Source organism: Mustela erminea, chromosome 7 (genome assembly GCF_009829155.1).
Source record: "Mustela erminea isolate mMusErm1 chromosome 7, mMusErm1.Pri, whole genome shotgun sequence".
Lineage (NCBI taxonomy): Eukaryota > Metazoa > Chordata > Mammalia > Carnivora > Mustelidae > Mustela > Mustela erminea.
Window position 1 is genome coordinate 130,720,348 of NC_045620.1, and position 15,404 is coordinate 130,735,751.

The 15,404-nt window shown below is 50.4% G+C and overlaps 1 protein-coding gene across 3 annotated transcripts in view; it reads left to right on the top strand.

The window, feature by feature from the left end:
- NBAS (NBAS subunit of NRZ tethering complex) overlaps positions 1-11,936 on the top strand; it is a 327,228-nt gene extending 315,292 nt beyond the window's left edge. For 2 of the 3 annotated variants that reach the window (XM_032353267.1, XM_032353269.1), the window contains 2 exons: positions 28-156; positions 11,512-11,936. In XM_032353267.1, coding sequence (XP_032209158.1) covers positions 28-156; positions 11,512-11,787 — 405 coding nt within the window. In that variant the 3' untranslated portion in view covers positions 11,788-11,936. The remainder of the gene's footprint in view (positions 1-27; positions 157-11,511) is intronic. The other variant, XM_032353268.1, reaches the window with a different exon arrangement.
- Positions 11,937-15,404: the final 3,468 nt, after the last annotated feature.

Consider the following 15,404-nt stretch of genomic DNA (forward strand, 5'->3'; position numbering starts at 1 on the left):
CTCACCTGATTGTACTTGCGGTTTCAGGGCGTGAAGGAGCTGTGCTCACTGCTGCTCAGCCAGTCCCTGCTGCTCCCAGCCCTGAAACTTCTCCTCGAGAGCCGGGATGAGCACCTTCACGCCGTGGCGCTGGAGCACGTCACCGCCGTCGGCCAGGTATACCGGGGGGCTGACTCTCATGTGTGTTTCCGAGAAATGAATTTGCATTGTCGTTCTCATAAGTAATATCCATGATTCATCTCAGACCATTTTCTCTGCAATGTCCTCTGACCACATTAACTCTTTCTGTTTTGTCTAAGAAGTAAATGTGTATTTTATAAACATGTACTGAACTCCTCCCGTGAACCAGACTCCGTGTTTATGTGCTGAGAATACAAATCCGAATAAGGAAGCAGTTTCTCTAGAGAAGCAGCCTATTAGTCCCTTTAGGGAAACGTCACAGCCATCCAGGACCAGTGGATTTGTCCTCGCCACTTGAAATCTGGATCGAGGGAATTTGTTGCAGCGGGCAGGCTTCTGTGCCTGGACGTAGGTGTTTGGTTACGTACTAATTAAAGGTGAGACGGTGGCTACAAGTTACGTTTACTGGAGCCATCTGAAGTCTCAAGCTCTTATTTCCTCTGGCAAACTAAAGTGCCACTGAAGCAGTGTCTTGGCTTGAGGAATGACGTACTAAAGTCAAGGCCTGAGATTTCTCCCTCAAGGCTGGTTGTCTTGTTACCGTGATTAAGGAAGAAACTTGTTCTTGCCTTTTAAAATTTTACACTTTGGGAATAGATTGCTCAGGGTTGTGTTTTAATGAATTTGTGTTGTGTGAATGTGTTATATGTATTACTGAAACCCTTCTGTAGGGAGACCATTCTTTCACTTGAAGTTTTGTGAGCGTGTACACACACCACACACACACAGTTTCAGGTGTGTGGGTATACTCACGCAGGTGAGTTTTTCACAGAACTGTAAGGCGATGCTTTCCAGGGACCAGAGAGGGGAGGAGAGTTCTAGCGCGGAAGATACAGACTGGCCAAACGAGACAGTGAGGAGATTTAATAACAGTGGGCACAGGAAGTTAGGTATATGGTTACAGAACACGGACCATAATTGCATTTGGAAATGGTCATAATGAACAAAATGAGAAAAGTCTAATGCGTTTATTCATTGAGATGTATTTCTGAATTCTGTAAAGATTTTGGGACTAGCCTTCCTTATCCCTGAAGCCTGGTCAGAGCAGGGCTTCTCCAGAGACTGATGGAAATAGAGCGAGCAGGGGACCTGTGTGCTGGAAGCCCGCCCGTCCATCCGTGCCAACATAAACACTGCATTATGTGGGGAATTTACAAGAAGCTAAGAATTACGGTGGATTCTTTTCTCCTTAGCCTGTTTTTTTTTTTTTAATTGTAAATCCAAGAAATCAGGAAGAAGGGAAACATGGAGGAAAAGCAGACTGCGTATTTTCAGTGCTTTTCCTCCTCATCACCACCGCACCCTGTGTTAGTGTCGCTGCTTAAGTATTCTAAATTTGCCATGGGCCTCTTCGAGAATAAAACAGTGATTTATTATACGTTGCCTTTCCGTATCCGTCGTGCACAGAGCTCGCAATGCAGTTCGAAATTGCATAGGCAAGTGTATCAGTTTTCATTTTAAAGATTCTTCATCTCCAGTGCATCTCATAGAACTGCAGCCAGCGCTGGGTCTCCCTAACGGCTGCCCACCACCCCTCCAGACACGCCCCCACTCCCTCTACCCTGCCCCACCCCCTACACACACACACACACACACACACACACACACACACACACACACTTTCAGAATAAGAAACCAAATGGGAACCTTGCAGCACCCAAGTCATTTTGAAGTGGTGCTGATGTACCTCTGTAGCACCTTGATCCGACGTGCAGCCTTGTGCTAAAACTCTGTGGTTTTGAAATAGGCCCGCGGCCTGAGGCTGGTTTGCCTGGGGTTGTGATGACAACAGCGACACCTCTGTGGCCTCTGGATGCAAAGTTCCAAAGCAGAGAAGTCAGTTGCTGAGCTGAGTCACTTACCCGCCCCCACGCCCCTCACCTGCGGGCACTGGGTGGTGAGACTTAACGGTAACCTCTCCGGCTGGGGCTGGGAGTTCCCATCAGGTAACCCGTCTGTGACCCTGAAATGTGTTCATAAAAATGCCTTGTATCGTCAGACCTGGTGCTAAAGTTTGGCAGAGTTTTCCAGTTCTTATGTATTTTTAACTTTATTTTGAGATGATTTTAACTTTGCTTTCAACTGTCGGAAACACTGCGGCGAGATCCGTTACACCCTTCGTCCAGCTGCCAGCAGTGGTGACGTCTGGTGCAGCCGCAGTGTGGCATTTAGCCAGGACGGGAGCAGTGGCATTTGTCCAGTCCTTTGACACGCCCTCATTTGGGGGGGGAGTCTGTGTGCGGTATCGTCGCGCGGAGATTTGTGCCACCCCCACTCTGGTCGAGATACAGAACGGTCCCATCCCAGGGATCCCTCGGGCACCCCTTCAGAGCCACGGCCCCTCCCCCCGCCGCGCCGCGACACCTCCCACCGGCAGCCTGTGGCAGCTCCTCACCTGTTCTCCACCTGTCACTTTGTCATCTCGACAGTGCTAGCTGTCCTTCGTCACTCTCTCCCGGCACCATTCAAAGGTCTTCTCTAAGGGAAGAGTTGCAGTGGGCCTTTGTGCAGGAATCCTCACCCGCCATTTTTATTTTATGTTATTACGGTTTTTTTTCTGACTAGCTGTTTTTAAATCCTATGTGGTATTGCAGTGGAAGATATAATACATTTACTTTCTTTTTCTTTCTTTCTTTTTTTTTTTGCTTTCTTCTTTTGTGTTTATTTTGCTATTCACTCCATCCGTTAAGAGAGGGCCTGAGTTCACCGGTGACTTCAGTTTCCCCCTTAACGATTATGGACGCTAGTTCCTGTTGACATTAAAAGAAAAAGTGTCCAGCACAGAGACTCTGAGAGGCAATTGCTCCTGCAAACTTGTGGGCCGAGGTGGAAAAGCGCCCCCCTTGCTCACTGATCACATGTGTTATTCCACTGTAAGCTGTGAGATGCTGACAGCTTCGTCAGTGTTTATAGCTGCACGGATGGCGCGTGAGTGCTGGTGCCTGAGACTGTACCCGCTTCACCTCCAATAGCGGCACCTGCTTCCTTCTCAAAGCTCTTCTGAAATTTGCAGACCTCTAGTGTTGAGTGTGTAACGTCTTAGAGCTCGCTGTCTCTTTCCCGAAGAAATAGAAAGTCTGTCTTAGAGATTAGGTTGTTGATAAGTAATTAAAACCCTGGTGTGGTAGAGATCTTCTTCAGCTAACAATGGGGTTATGTCCCAATAAATCTATCATAAGTTGAGAATATCATAAGTCAAAAATGCATTTAATTTACCTAGCCTACAGAACATCGGAGCTTAGCCTCACCTACCCCACGCACGCTCCAAACATTTCCGTTAACAAAATCAGCTAACAAAATCAGCTAACACCAAAAGCCTATCTTATAATAAAGTATCGAATGTCTCACGTAGTTTGTTGACTATTGTGCTGAAGGTGAGAAACAGAACGGCCGTGTGGGTGCGGAAGAGGGTGGTCCGCGTATCAGATGTTCACCCTCGTGGTCGCGTGGCTGGTGGGCAGCTGTGGCTTTGCCCAGCCTCATAAGAGAGATCGCACTGCATGTTACTAGTCCAGGAAAAGAGCCAAAATCCAAACGCAGTGATGCCTACTGAATGTGTGTTGCTTGTGCTCCTTCGTAAAGTCAAAAAATCGTAAGTCGAAGTTAAGTCAGGCTGTCTGTCCATCAGCCTTGGTGAGATGTGAACTCGCCTCCAAAACCTTACTCTGTCCTAGAAGGATTTTCCTGCTGCCATGTTCAGATCTCTGGAGGATTTTCCGCAGGGTGAAACTCATCACTCATTTGATCAGAGGAAGCAGCTGTTGATCCCTAACAGTTGTGTAGACTGAAGAACAGTTCCAGATTTGCGCTGGCTTAGTACTGCTCAGTGCCTCGACCCGCACCCTCCCATCCGGGATCAGTCCTGGACTACGATGCTTAGTGAGAGCGTCATTCAGGGGTTTCAGAGGAAGGGTATACGGCCTAATCACACCCAATTAAGCATTTCTCTCTGAAGCTAATAACCACCATCTTTCTGGCACCAGCTCTTTACCAGGCACTATAGTAGGCACAGCCTCACTTTCTCTTCTTAATAACCTTGTGAGAAGATCGCATTCTAGTTTTGCAGATGAAAACACAGAGACTCAGAGGTCACCCGGCTAGTAGAGCCAGCGTTGAAATTGAAACGCTGGACCCAACATTCAGAGCCTGTCCTCAGCCATGCTGTGACGGGACAGGCTGTCTTACGGTGCATGTGGGTTCTCTCTGCAGAGAAATGAAATTGCTGGAAGCATCTCTCATCATATTAGCTCTGAAAGAGACTCAGGCAGAACTGGTCTAACAGCCCGGCCACCACAGGGCTTCCTTTTTCAAACCCGCTCAGACTCCGAGGTCAAGCGCTCTTGGGGGCCGGGAGGGCCGGGAGCTCCCCACGTCCCGGGGTGCCCCCACCGATTTCTGATAACCCTCGTGGTACGAGAGCACCTGCGGATTGAAAGCTGCTCCTTTGTCTTGATCGTCGCCCTGCCCGATGGAGCTGTTCAGAATAGTTGCTTCTGGGGACCGTCCTTTGCGTGTTGCAGTATTGGGGAGTCTCAGCCCCTTTCATCTTGCCCGGAAGGCACAGGAACGTACCGGCAGTACTGACAGTGCACTCGTGTCTGGGTTGGAGGGAGAGACTCCAAGATTCCCAGAAGCGCATCTTTACATGAAAGATGTCATACAGAACCAAGAAGTTCTCCTTTCTTTGTCTCCTCTTTAACTCTATCCAGGTTTCCAACTACTTCCTCCTTAGTGAGAGTCTCTTCCATTCTGGAGGGCTTCCTCAAAACCGCCGTCTCACACAATTCTTAGCTGGGTACCTCTGGGGACGGGCAACTCACTCCCTGTAGGTCAATCTATTCGATTTCTAGGCTGCACGGATAGTGAACAGCCCGGTACTGGGTGTAGGGGTGAGGATTTTTGTGAAGGTCAAGTAAAATAACATCTTATGTTCAAAGGCATTACGGGGAGAGTCACATGTGACACAATTAATTGCACAGGAAATGAAAGTAGGAAAGAGGTAGGTACAGAGTGTGGAACCAGCCAAACTCAGGGCCCTCGGTGCAGCATTTGCTGTGGTCACAGAGGTGAGCAAGCTCGGCATTGCAAGATTCTCTCCTGTTTCTAGAGCCTAAGTTAGGTGATTTGTCCTCGTTTTGGTTTCAGAAGAGGCGTACTGTGACATTTCATGCCGGGAGGCGGACTAGAGTGCTTCTGTGGAAGTGGAGTCCGAATATCATTCAGACAAACAGACAGAAGAAACCCTGTGGGTGCTTTTCTTATCCAAGTATATAATTGTGCTGCCCTTTTATTTCTCTGCCCTTGTAGTTGGTATTTAATAACTTTTATTAGTAGCAGTATGTGTAAAACTGAGACAAATATCCTGTCCTCAAGTAAACAGTGAAATAATATTAAATAATCTTCTTTAAAATAATTGGAATGAGGCCCTGCATACATTATGCTAGTGGAATTTCAGCTTACCTCATTATTGTAATTACTCTGCATTTGGTATAGATCCATAAAAATCAAAGATTTTAATTCAGAGAAGGTTCATTACCTGTTGTGGAAACCGGAATTAAGCAGATAACATTTTCATGACTTGGAAGATGGTAGCACTTTGTGCTTTAATAGATTTCTTTCCCGAGATCTTCAAAGTTTCATTTATTCTCAAAAATTAATTCCAGAAAAAATAATCAGTAATCGAGATGGCAAGCATTACCCATTTTATGATATGTGTACGCCTTCCCCTTCTAGAACATGCTTCATGCCTTGTTTGTTTCACTGTAGTAACTTTGTCCCTCTACTGAACTTGAACTCTGCACCAGGCATTGTGCTGGGCACTTAAAAGCATAGGCTATCACAGCCCTTAGACACTATTCGTTTTTCAGATGTGGAATCTGAGAGATTGTCCTTAACAAGGTCACACAGCTGTTCAGCAAAGAAACCAAGACTGGAAATTGGTCTCTAGCCCAACGTCTGTCTACTCTTCCCAAGACCAGACTGCCTGTCACTCGAATTCAAAAGTTATTCGATCAGAGGAATTAAATCAACTAATCCTCCTGGACTTGTTTCATATTTATTTCCAACATCCAACTGAGTCCAGAAATGACAGAACATATTTTTTTCCTCAAGCTGGGAAGGCACCAGTCAAGCAGATGTCAGGCACGAGTTGTTTTCCACAGACTATATACTGAAGTAAGTCTTGATCAATTAAAAAGTTACATATTTTTAAAAATCAGAAAAAAATTGTGTATATATATATCAGATCCTTTGAGGAATTGTAACTTCTAAGCTTTAAAGCAATAGAAAAAAAAAATCATAAAGGAACAGTTCTTTCCCTGACAATGTAAAAATGTAAAACTTCTATAAAACAACAAATAATCCAAACAGAATTGCAAACCATTTAGAATGTTCATTATAACTAAAATCAGGGTTAACATTATCCAGAGAACCCTTTCACGTGGGAAGGAGTGATGTCACGACTCTGGTAGAGGAGCGAAGGGTTTGATGCTTCCCACAATGAGAAACAAAAATGGTAGGACCGAGTGCGGGGGAAAACAGTCCTTGCAAATAAACACTCAAATTAAAGCATCCTTGAGGTATCACTATGCATCTCCCAAATTAGCAAAATAATTTTGTTTTCAAAATAATAACTGCCAAAGCTGAGATGTTTACAGTGAGACCGACACAGTCCTCCTTGGGTGCTCCCCGTGTAAACTGGACAGTTGGCTTTACTATGGCTGCACCCCCGTTCATGTCCCTGCCAAGAAAGGTTTCAGATCCTCTTTCCTGTGTGTTAGTGTGTGTGGGCTGCGGTAACAAAGCACCACAGAGTGGGCAACTCGAGTCACAGAAGTGTGTTGTCGTACAGTTCTGGAGGCCAGAGTCCAAGGTCAGGATGTCAGCAGGATTGAATTCTCCTGAGGCCTCTCGCCTTGGTTTGCAGACGGCCACCTTCGCCCTGAGTCTTCACAGGGTTGCCCCTCGGGCGGGTGTGTGTGTGTGTGTCCTCTCCTCTTGATGAAGACACCAGTCAGACTGGATTAGATCTGCCCATGTGACTCATTAAACCCAATTGCCTCTGTAAAGGCTCTTTCTGCAAGTGAAGTCACCGTCTCAGGTCCTGGGGGTTAGGACCCAACATGGCGATGGGGGAGGGGCACAGTTTGTCCCGGAACACCCTGGTTATGCCTCTCTGGTAAGTTATCCTACGGGAATGATTCCTAGAAAACACATACAGAAAAAAATTCACTGATAGTACTTCAGTAATAGCAAACATTTAAAAACAGCTAAAATATTCCAAGCAGGAGAAGTTAAATAAATGTTATCGCTATCAGTAGACAATTCTGTAGCCATTACAATTTTTAATACTAAAAACTATGTAAAAACAATAAAAATTTTTAACGTCATTAATAAGCTGGACTACAAATATTGTATGATTGTGAAAACATCTCTGTGCACATGGAGAATTCCTGGAGAAGAAAGGAGGAAAAAGTCATTTTCTGGCGGTCCACTTATAGACAGTTTGTTTTTTAAAACTATTCCTACCTTTTTTGTTTTTGTTTTTGTTTTTTAAATTTATTTGACAGCGAGAGAGATCACAAGTAGGAAGAGAGGCAGGCAGAGAGAGAGGGGGAAGCCGGCTCCCTGCTGACCAGAGAGCCTGACTCGGGGCTTGATCCCAGGACCCCGGGATCATGACTTGAGCTGAAGGCAGAGGCTTAACCCAATGCACCACCCAGTGCCCCCTAATACCACTATTTTATTTTTAAATTCCAAAAAGGAAATCGGAGTAGGTTAGGGGTAATGGGTGGTAAGACAGCATCAGACTTTTAGGGCCTTAAGTTAGAATTTTGGTCAAAAACAAGAATGGGGAAAAGTTGAGGCTTAACAAATTACTGTGGCAACTCCGCAGTGGGACAGTCATGCCCAGGAAGGCTTGGGGGGCTCCAGGCACTCTGTGCCGCTGATGACCCAGCTGGCTTGGCTCCCCCGAGGCAGGAGGCCTGGCAAGTGGAGAGAAGCAATTTGGGCTCTTGGTGTCCTCAGGCCACCCTTCTCTTCTCTGACCCTCAGGCTCCTTTTCTTTAAGATGCCGTTGTTGGAAGGAGTCTTCACAAAAGCCATCTTTCTTTCTGTAGTCTCTCATTCCCTATTTTGTCCCAAATACGCACAGAGTAAGTATTTTCCTTGTATGTGACAATTACAAAATATACTCTGGCCATTCTGGATCTTTTGCAAAGAGCTGGAAACCAAGTACAAGGTCAGTGAAAGGAAATAAGGTCAGCCACTTCCATTTCCTCGGCACCTGATGACAAGACATTACGCCAGAATTTCTACCCCCTCAACCTTGGCCTGGCCACTGCCCAGCTCAGTGCAGGTCAGCAGTCTCAGACTCGACCTTTCCTAAGGAGACCTCGGGGTAGGCCAAAGGGGGCAATTCTGTATTTGATTTCCATGACTTCTGCCTTAGGCTTCAGGGAGTACCTAGAGAACTTTCAGAGAGTGGAGGCCCACCCTGTCCCTGCCCGCCTGCCGCAGACCCCACCGGCCAGCCCAGGGCAGCTCTCTGGAAGGCCCGGGGGCGCATCCAGCCGGAAACCGATTTTAAGGAAGCCGTTGCCCTGGAGAAAAGCGGACAGAGACGGGAGTGAGAGGGCCCGCAGCAGCTGGCATTGACAGAACCCCGTCTCCTCCTCAAGCTGGAAAAACCCATCACTCCTTTTCTAGGAGACTTTCAGGCCCCCAAAGGGAGGGATCGTGAGTAAACAGAATAATAAAGGTGTCCTAGCCTTGAAGACTTGTTCAGGGCAGCAAAGAAGGTACTGCCCTGCGGTGTTTGGACGCTGAGCCTTTTATCTGTACATTTTATCAAACATTTGCCAGGAGCATCCTAGCACGCGTTCTGTTCCCGCCTAGAGGGCTAGATGGAGGGATTCTTTCTTGTGAAGAGTGAGCAGAACAATAACCCGCAGGGACTCGGGCGCCGCGTGTGTGTGTGTGTGTGTGTGTGTGTGTGTGTGTGCGCGCGCAGGGAGGCAGCAGCGAACAAAGAAAGGATGAGAGCGGTAGAATGATTCATTCACTCATGGATTCATCCCACAGGTCTTGCCGAGCCCCTAGCATGGGGCCAGCACTCTTCTGGCCATCGGGGTTGCGGGGGTAAACAGAGAAAAGATCTTGGCTCGGAAGAGGCCGTATTCCAGAGGCGCGCAAACAGTAGGCACGCCCGGGATGAGGGCTGCTGGCGCAGCTCACCGATGAGCAGCCCCGAGACACTGGGCACGTGACTTTGACCTCACTGGATGGGTTTTTTCATCCTTCAACTGCGGTAATGTCTCAAGGGGATGCTTTAAAGTTGAGACCGAGGGCTCGCTGGCACGTGGGCAGCTGTCCGTCAGTGTAGACACGGGGATGGCGCGGCCAGCACCCACATGGGGTCAAGATTCTTGTCCGCTGGGAAGCAGGAGGAGGAGGGAAGCTGGAAGGCGAGAAGGCACACAGAACCCCTCACAGCCCTGGCGGGGAGTGTTGGAAGCACCCGTGTCCTTTGCAGCGGAAAAGCTGGTGCTTCACACCGCCTTCCTCTCCTACCATCCCGTCTCTAAAAACAAAAGCAAGAGCTCCTAAACGGAGTTCAGCCGGAGCGTCTTCCTGAGCCAAAGTGGCTGAGACGCATGTGCTCGGGCTGACCGAGTGAGAGGCCCCGGCTTGGCAGGAGACTGTGCAGTTCCAGAATCCAGCTCGACGCGGATTCTCTGCAGGGATCGTGTTCTTGTCCCGTTCTTGCGTGGTTTACAGACATGTGACCGTGTTCACGAATGCAGGTTCGTGCGGCCATGGAGCGCGTGTTGATTAAACTGGATGCTGGACCGGAAGGAGGATCGAACCTCCGTGCCCTCCAGAAGCCCCCAGGCTGGCGGGGGAGACGGGTGTACGGATGACGATGGAGGGTGCAAGAGCCACGGAGTGTGGAGGAAGGAGGAGTCCGAGGTTTGGGGAGAGACTTAGGGAAAGTGTCATCCCGAAGGGGTGGGGGCCTTGGGGCCGCCGTTTCTGTTGGTTTTAAAGGATCACCAGGTTGCAGGAAAGATGGATGCTCTCTGACAGTGGGAACAATTCCTGTTCCCAGAGTGGCTTTGGTTTTCATTCTTGAAGTCGGTGGACACAGTTGACCTCCTCGTCATGGAACATTTGGGAAGACCACGCTGTGTTCAATTGTATAACATAGCTGGTCTACACGTTAGGTAATTGGCTGTGAAATGCCACAATAGAGGTTCCTACAACCAAATCTACTAACGGTGCGCAGTGACATTAAGAAGAACCGTCATGAAGCTGGTTTCAATGACGGGCTCGGGGTTTTGAGTGTGACTAATGTTAACTTCATTTCTTACAAAGAATATGGACAATAATATTAAATAGAAACGCCTAGGCTACGTGTCACAGCCATGGAGAACCATACAGACACCAAGCCGTAAGACGAGGGAGCAAACACAGGGTAGCCAAGCTGAAAACAAGCCCCATGACATTGGTCTCCAAAGTGATATAAAAATGTCTTAAAGGGCTGCCTGGTGGCTCAGCCAGTTGAGCTTCCAACTCTTGATTTCAGCTCAGGCCATGATCTCGGGGTCATGAGATCGAGCCCCACAGTGGGCTCAGGCTCAGCGTGGCGTCTGCTTGCAGACTCTCCCTCTTCCCACTTGTGGGCTTGCGCACACGAGTGCTCTGTCTCTCTCCACAATACATAAATATTTTTTTTTTTTTTTTATCTTAAAAAGGTAAGTTAGGTACTAAGCTTTCTAGAGGCTTAAGCAAGAGTAGCCTACAGCCCTCCTGTCCCTTACCCTCTGTACATCAGCGGCGTTGACGGATGTATTTTCTCAGCGGAGTAGAAGAAAGGTCTTCCTGTTCTGGAGGGAAGGTTTTTCATGTGGGTCTACGGACAGGGGAGGTTTGGGGTTCCAGGACCTGGGCCGTGGTGGAGCTCCAGGGACGCGGTCCATGCCGCGGCGGGAAGTCGAGGCTGACCCACACGCAGCTCCTGTGCTGGCCTCCTGACAGCCACGACGTGACATGCAGTCGTCACCCTCACCTCCCTCACCTGGGACGGCTCCGGCCGCGTGGGGAGGAGTCGGGGGAGTGCAGCGGGCGCACTCTCAGTGGTTCCTGGCCGCGGAGAGCCGTGCGTGTGAGCCTGCGCGGGGGACGGCAGAGGCTCCGCGGTGCGAGCACTGGTGACCCGGCCGAGGGGGTGAGGCTGGCGGGTGGCGGAGGGGAGGGCGTGCGTGACGAGTCGGCTGGCGAGGACGAAGCAAGGCGTCACTCATGTTGTGCCTGTCTCCTCTCCTAAAGGTGAACGACTCGAACTGTGACCCAGAGCTCCTGTCCCTGCTCCTGGACGCCGGGCTGCTGGCGAAGTGCGTCTCCACTGCCTTCTACCCGCACATGGTCCAGCACCTCCTGGCCAGCCCGCAGCGAGGGCCCTGGGACGCAGAGGGGCTGGCCGGTCACCTACGGGACGCCGGCCACGTGGCCGAAGCGGGGTCACTCCTTCTGGCCGTGAGGGGGACGCACCGGGCCCTGCGGACCTTCAGCGCGGCGCTGAGCGCGGGCCGGCACTGGGTGTGAGCCCGGCTTGGGCCTGCGTGGCCGCGGCTCCTCAGCCGCCCCGTGGGAAGGAGCCCCCGAGCCGACGGCCATCCCACAGGCGTTGTGGGAACCTGTGGACCGTCCTCAGCGGTTCCGACAAACCGCAAATAAAGCTGTACAGAAGCGACGAGCAGCCTTCTCGCTTGTTCTCTCGCGGCCACTGGTTAACCTACTTTCTCGCTGACTCAGGGAGACCTGACCCCTCCTCCTTATTTTGAGCTGCCCTTTCTGGTAGAACCCAGGGAATCGGGACGTTTCGGATGTGCTGGTGGCCGGGGCTGCCTTTGAAGGGGAGAGCGTGTGTGGAGCGGGCAGCGGCCGGGGCGGATGTCCTCGGACGGAGGAGGGCCGTGTCGGGTTAGGGACGCAATTCGGGTCCGGGGACTCCGGCTCTCTGAACCGTCATCAGTCAGTGGGAAATGAGGGTTGCACTGTTTGTGTCACAGTTGTTATGTGAGGTTGTGTGTGTGAGGCTCTGTGAGATGCATCGTGCGGGCCGAGAAGTGTTGCATCCCCTGCTCACCAGGGTTGCAGCCCGTGGGTCGTGATTGTGAGGCCACAGCCGGATCCCTGGGAGCACCTGCGGCGCCTACTGAATTGGGGTCCCCGCACATACCAACGCCACATACTAAGGTTGGCAAAGATGCGCATCTGGAATCTGGATAACCGGGGCGGGGTGGGGGGGGGCGCTAACATTACCGCTGTGGGCTCTTACGCTCTGGGGGGGTGTCACATGGAAGGAGTGTCCCTGCGTGGGGGCGGAAGGACTGCGATGCGTGACTCACTGGCAGTTGCTTCCACAGCGGATGTGGGTGCCTGAAGCTGGAGGCTCAGAATGGAAGTTCTGGGCTTCGCTCTCGTGAGAGCCTCACCAGATTCAAGCCGCAGCAGCAGTCTGGGTGGCAGCTGGCAGGCCCACCCTCTACGAATAACATTGCTTTACCTCAGAGTCCATGCCATCGTCTCCATCACTGGCTTTGCCTCCTCTCTACTCCTATGGGTGTAGCTACAGAGTGCCTGAACTGACTAACTAGATAAATAAATAAAGTTTTCATCATCTTTGGACAAGATTTATCAGCTTCATTGCCTAGCATTTGCCTTCTGACCCGTTGTCTACTCCTGGATGAGTTCCTTGTCCAAACCTTTGGTAGCGCCTAGAATTTGGGAATAGCTTACACAGGCCTCCAAAACCTTTTTAGAGGAAGGGGGTCAATATTTTTCTCCCCAGTCAGGTAACACCTGCGTGGAGAGAACTAAAAGGCCAGAAAGGCCTTCCTGGGACCTTGCGGGCACCAGCTGTACCAGATGGCACTGATCGAGCCACTCCCAGGCCTACTGGTCACTTGGGTCTTCTCTAACCTTACAGCTCCCTTCCATCATTTCAGGTGACCGAAAACATGCCGTGAGCAGTATTCTGAGATAACATAGTCCATTTTAATGGGATCCATCCAGAAATGTTTTTCTTCAAACTGCAGAATTATAGGCCCTAGACAACCAGTATAACACCGTGACTCTCTAGATAAATAAACCGAGGGCCAGAGGGTCAAAGTGACTTGCTCAAGGCCAGCGGTGAGTTGTGGGTCTCCGCTGTGCAGTGCTTCTATGGAAGAGAGTCCTTCATATAAACTACGTTGCTCTAATCGGAACCATGTCCTCACCAGAAATCAAAATTTGCAAAGTTTGAGCAGTTTCTGTGGAGGAAAAAAGAAAATGAAGGAATGCACTCGATTTATACAAAATGCAGAAATACTCCAGGAGTTGGTCTTTGTGTTGGTATTTAGAATGTCTTTAACATAAATGTTAAAGAAATGAGATAATCTGATGTCTTTCTTATTCGAAAAAGCTCCTAACAGTGATCTCAAGCCTGTCTCTTTGAACACCAAGCAGAATAAGAAAGGGCTGCCCTAGCCGTCGCTCTCCAACCTCCTAGCTTGGCTTGCCTGGACAGCAGACCCAAGGCTGGGCACGGTGGGCCTCTTAGATCTGACGGCAGCTCACCTCAACTCTCTGGAGCCTCGTGTTCTTATGCACAGGGAGGGCCAAGACCGCCTTCCAGATGTTTGCAGTTCAGCCGGGTCACGCCGCATGGTCGCTCACGCCACATGGTCGCTCCGCATGGTCGCTGCTGCCCAGCGTGGTCTGGGCCCTGCTGGATCCCCCTCCCCCCACCCGTCCACCCTGGGACTCCTCTCCCTCCTCGGGGCTAGGCTGTGTGTCAGCTGAGGGAATTCCCCACCCCAAACACTGACCCCACGTTTGGAATGCGTTAACTCATGTCATCATTGATAACCTTATAAGGCAACGAGGAGCAGCGAGACAGTGTAGCTCGTCTGACACAAAGCGGGAGGTAACAGAACCACGAGGCAGGGGGAAGCGGTCCAGTTCAGAGCTTGGCCGCACGCTGTGTGCATTTCCGTCCTCGTGGCCTCCCCCGCCGGTGCCAAGGGACCCGGGTGAAGTCCCTGGCGGACGTCTGAATAGCACCACGCTCTATTTTCCATCTTTTCTTTTCCATTCATGAGCTGATAATATGGCAAAGGGGCTCTAAAATGTTCTTGGAGTCTTTCCAACTGCCCGGTGGTATCCCGGCCTGTTCAAGAGCTCAGACACCGAAATGTCCAGACGGCCCCGCTTCCCGCACAGTACCCGGGAGCCTTCGTTCAAACCTTCCCTGGCATTCCACGTCTCCCAAAATGTGCACATGGCTTTGACCCCCGTGAATGTTCTCTGTAGACAATTACGGCATCTAGCTAGCATACCGAGCTGGCTAAACGGAGGACGAGTCAAGCACCCGAAGTGCTAATATCCGTTTGGAAGGTCGTCAGGACCCGTGGTTAATGATCGTAGCTGCCTATTAGAATCACCTGAAGAAAATTTAAAACCTAATGATGCTGAGCGCCCCCCACCCCTCAACCCTGACCAGTGAGAATGATCTAGGGGTGATGGCTAGAGTATGGTAAACCACAGCCAGCCGGGGAACCGGACTGATGTCACTGGCTCCTCGTCTCTCAGTGGCCATGTCTGCGGCCACTTGCTTTTCACTCAGAAGCAGACGAGGAATGTGACGGGATCTAACCCGGCCTGTCTGTCTGTCAGCCCCACTCTGGAAGGGTGGACCGGTACTGGAGGGTTTGGAGCTCTTGGTCTGGGAGGGCTGGCCACGGCCTACCCGTCCGCAGGCCCTCACGTGCCCGGGTGAGCAGGAGCCGCCTGTAAACGGGAGAGATTCACCAACGGAGTGAAAAGTCCTCTCCCTTACTTAACCTGCGGCTAAATTTAGATCTGGCGTGGTGGCTCCCGAGTCAGCTGGCTCGGGGTCTGAAGGGCCCTGCCTGTGCAACGCTAAGCTTCCCCTTGCAAACTGGGTGTTGAATTTTGGGAACGAAAACCCAGCACAGTAAATGCAGCCGGAGGGCGTCCGGCGCAGCTCTGCCCTGTCGTCGGGGAGAGGCTGCTGCTCCTTGCTCAGGTTCGCTAGGAACGCAGCAGCTCTGTGCTCTCAGTGAGCGCCCACAGTTGGGACGCTGTCTCTCTTCTTCGTAACTTTAAAGTCATTTTCAACTGGAAATGGCTTAGAAAATGAGAAAATAGGAAAA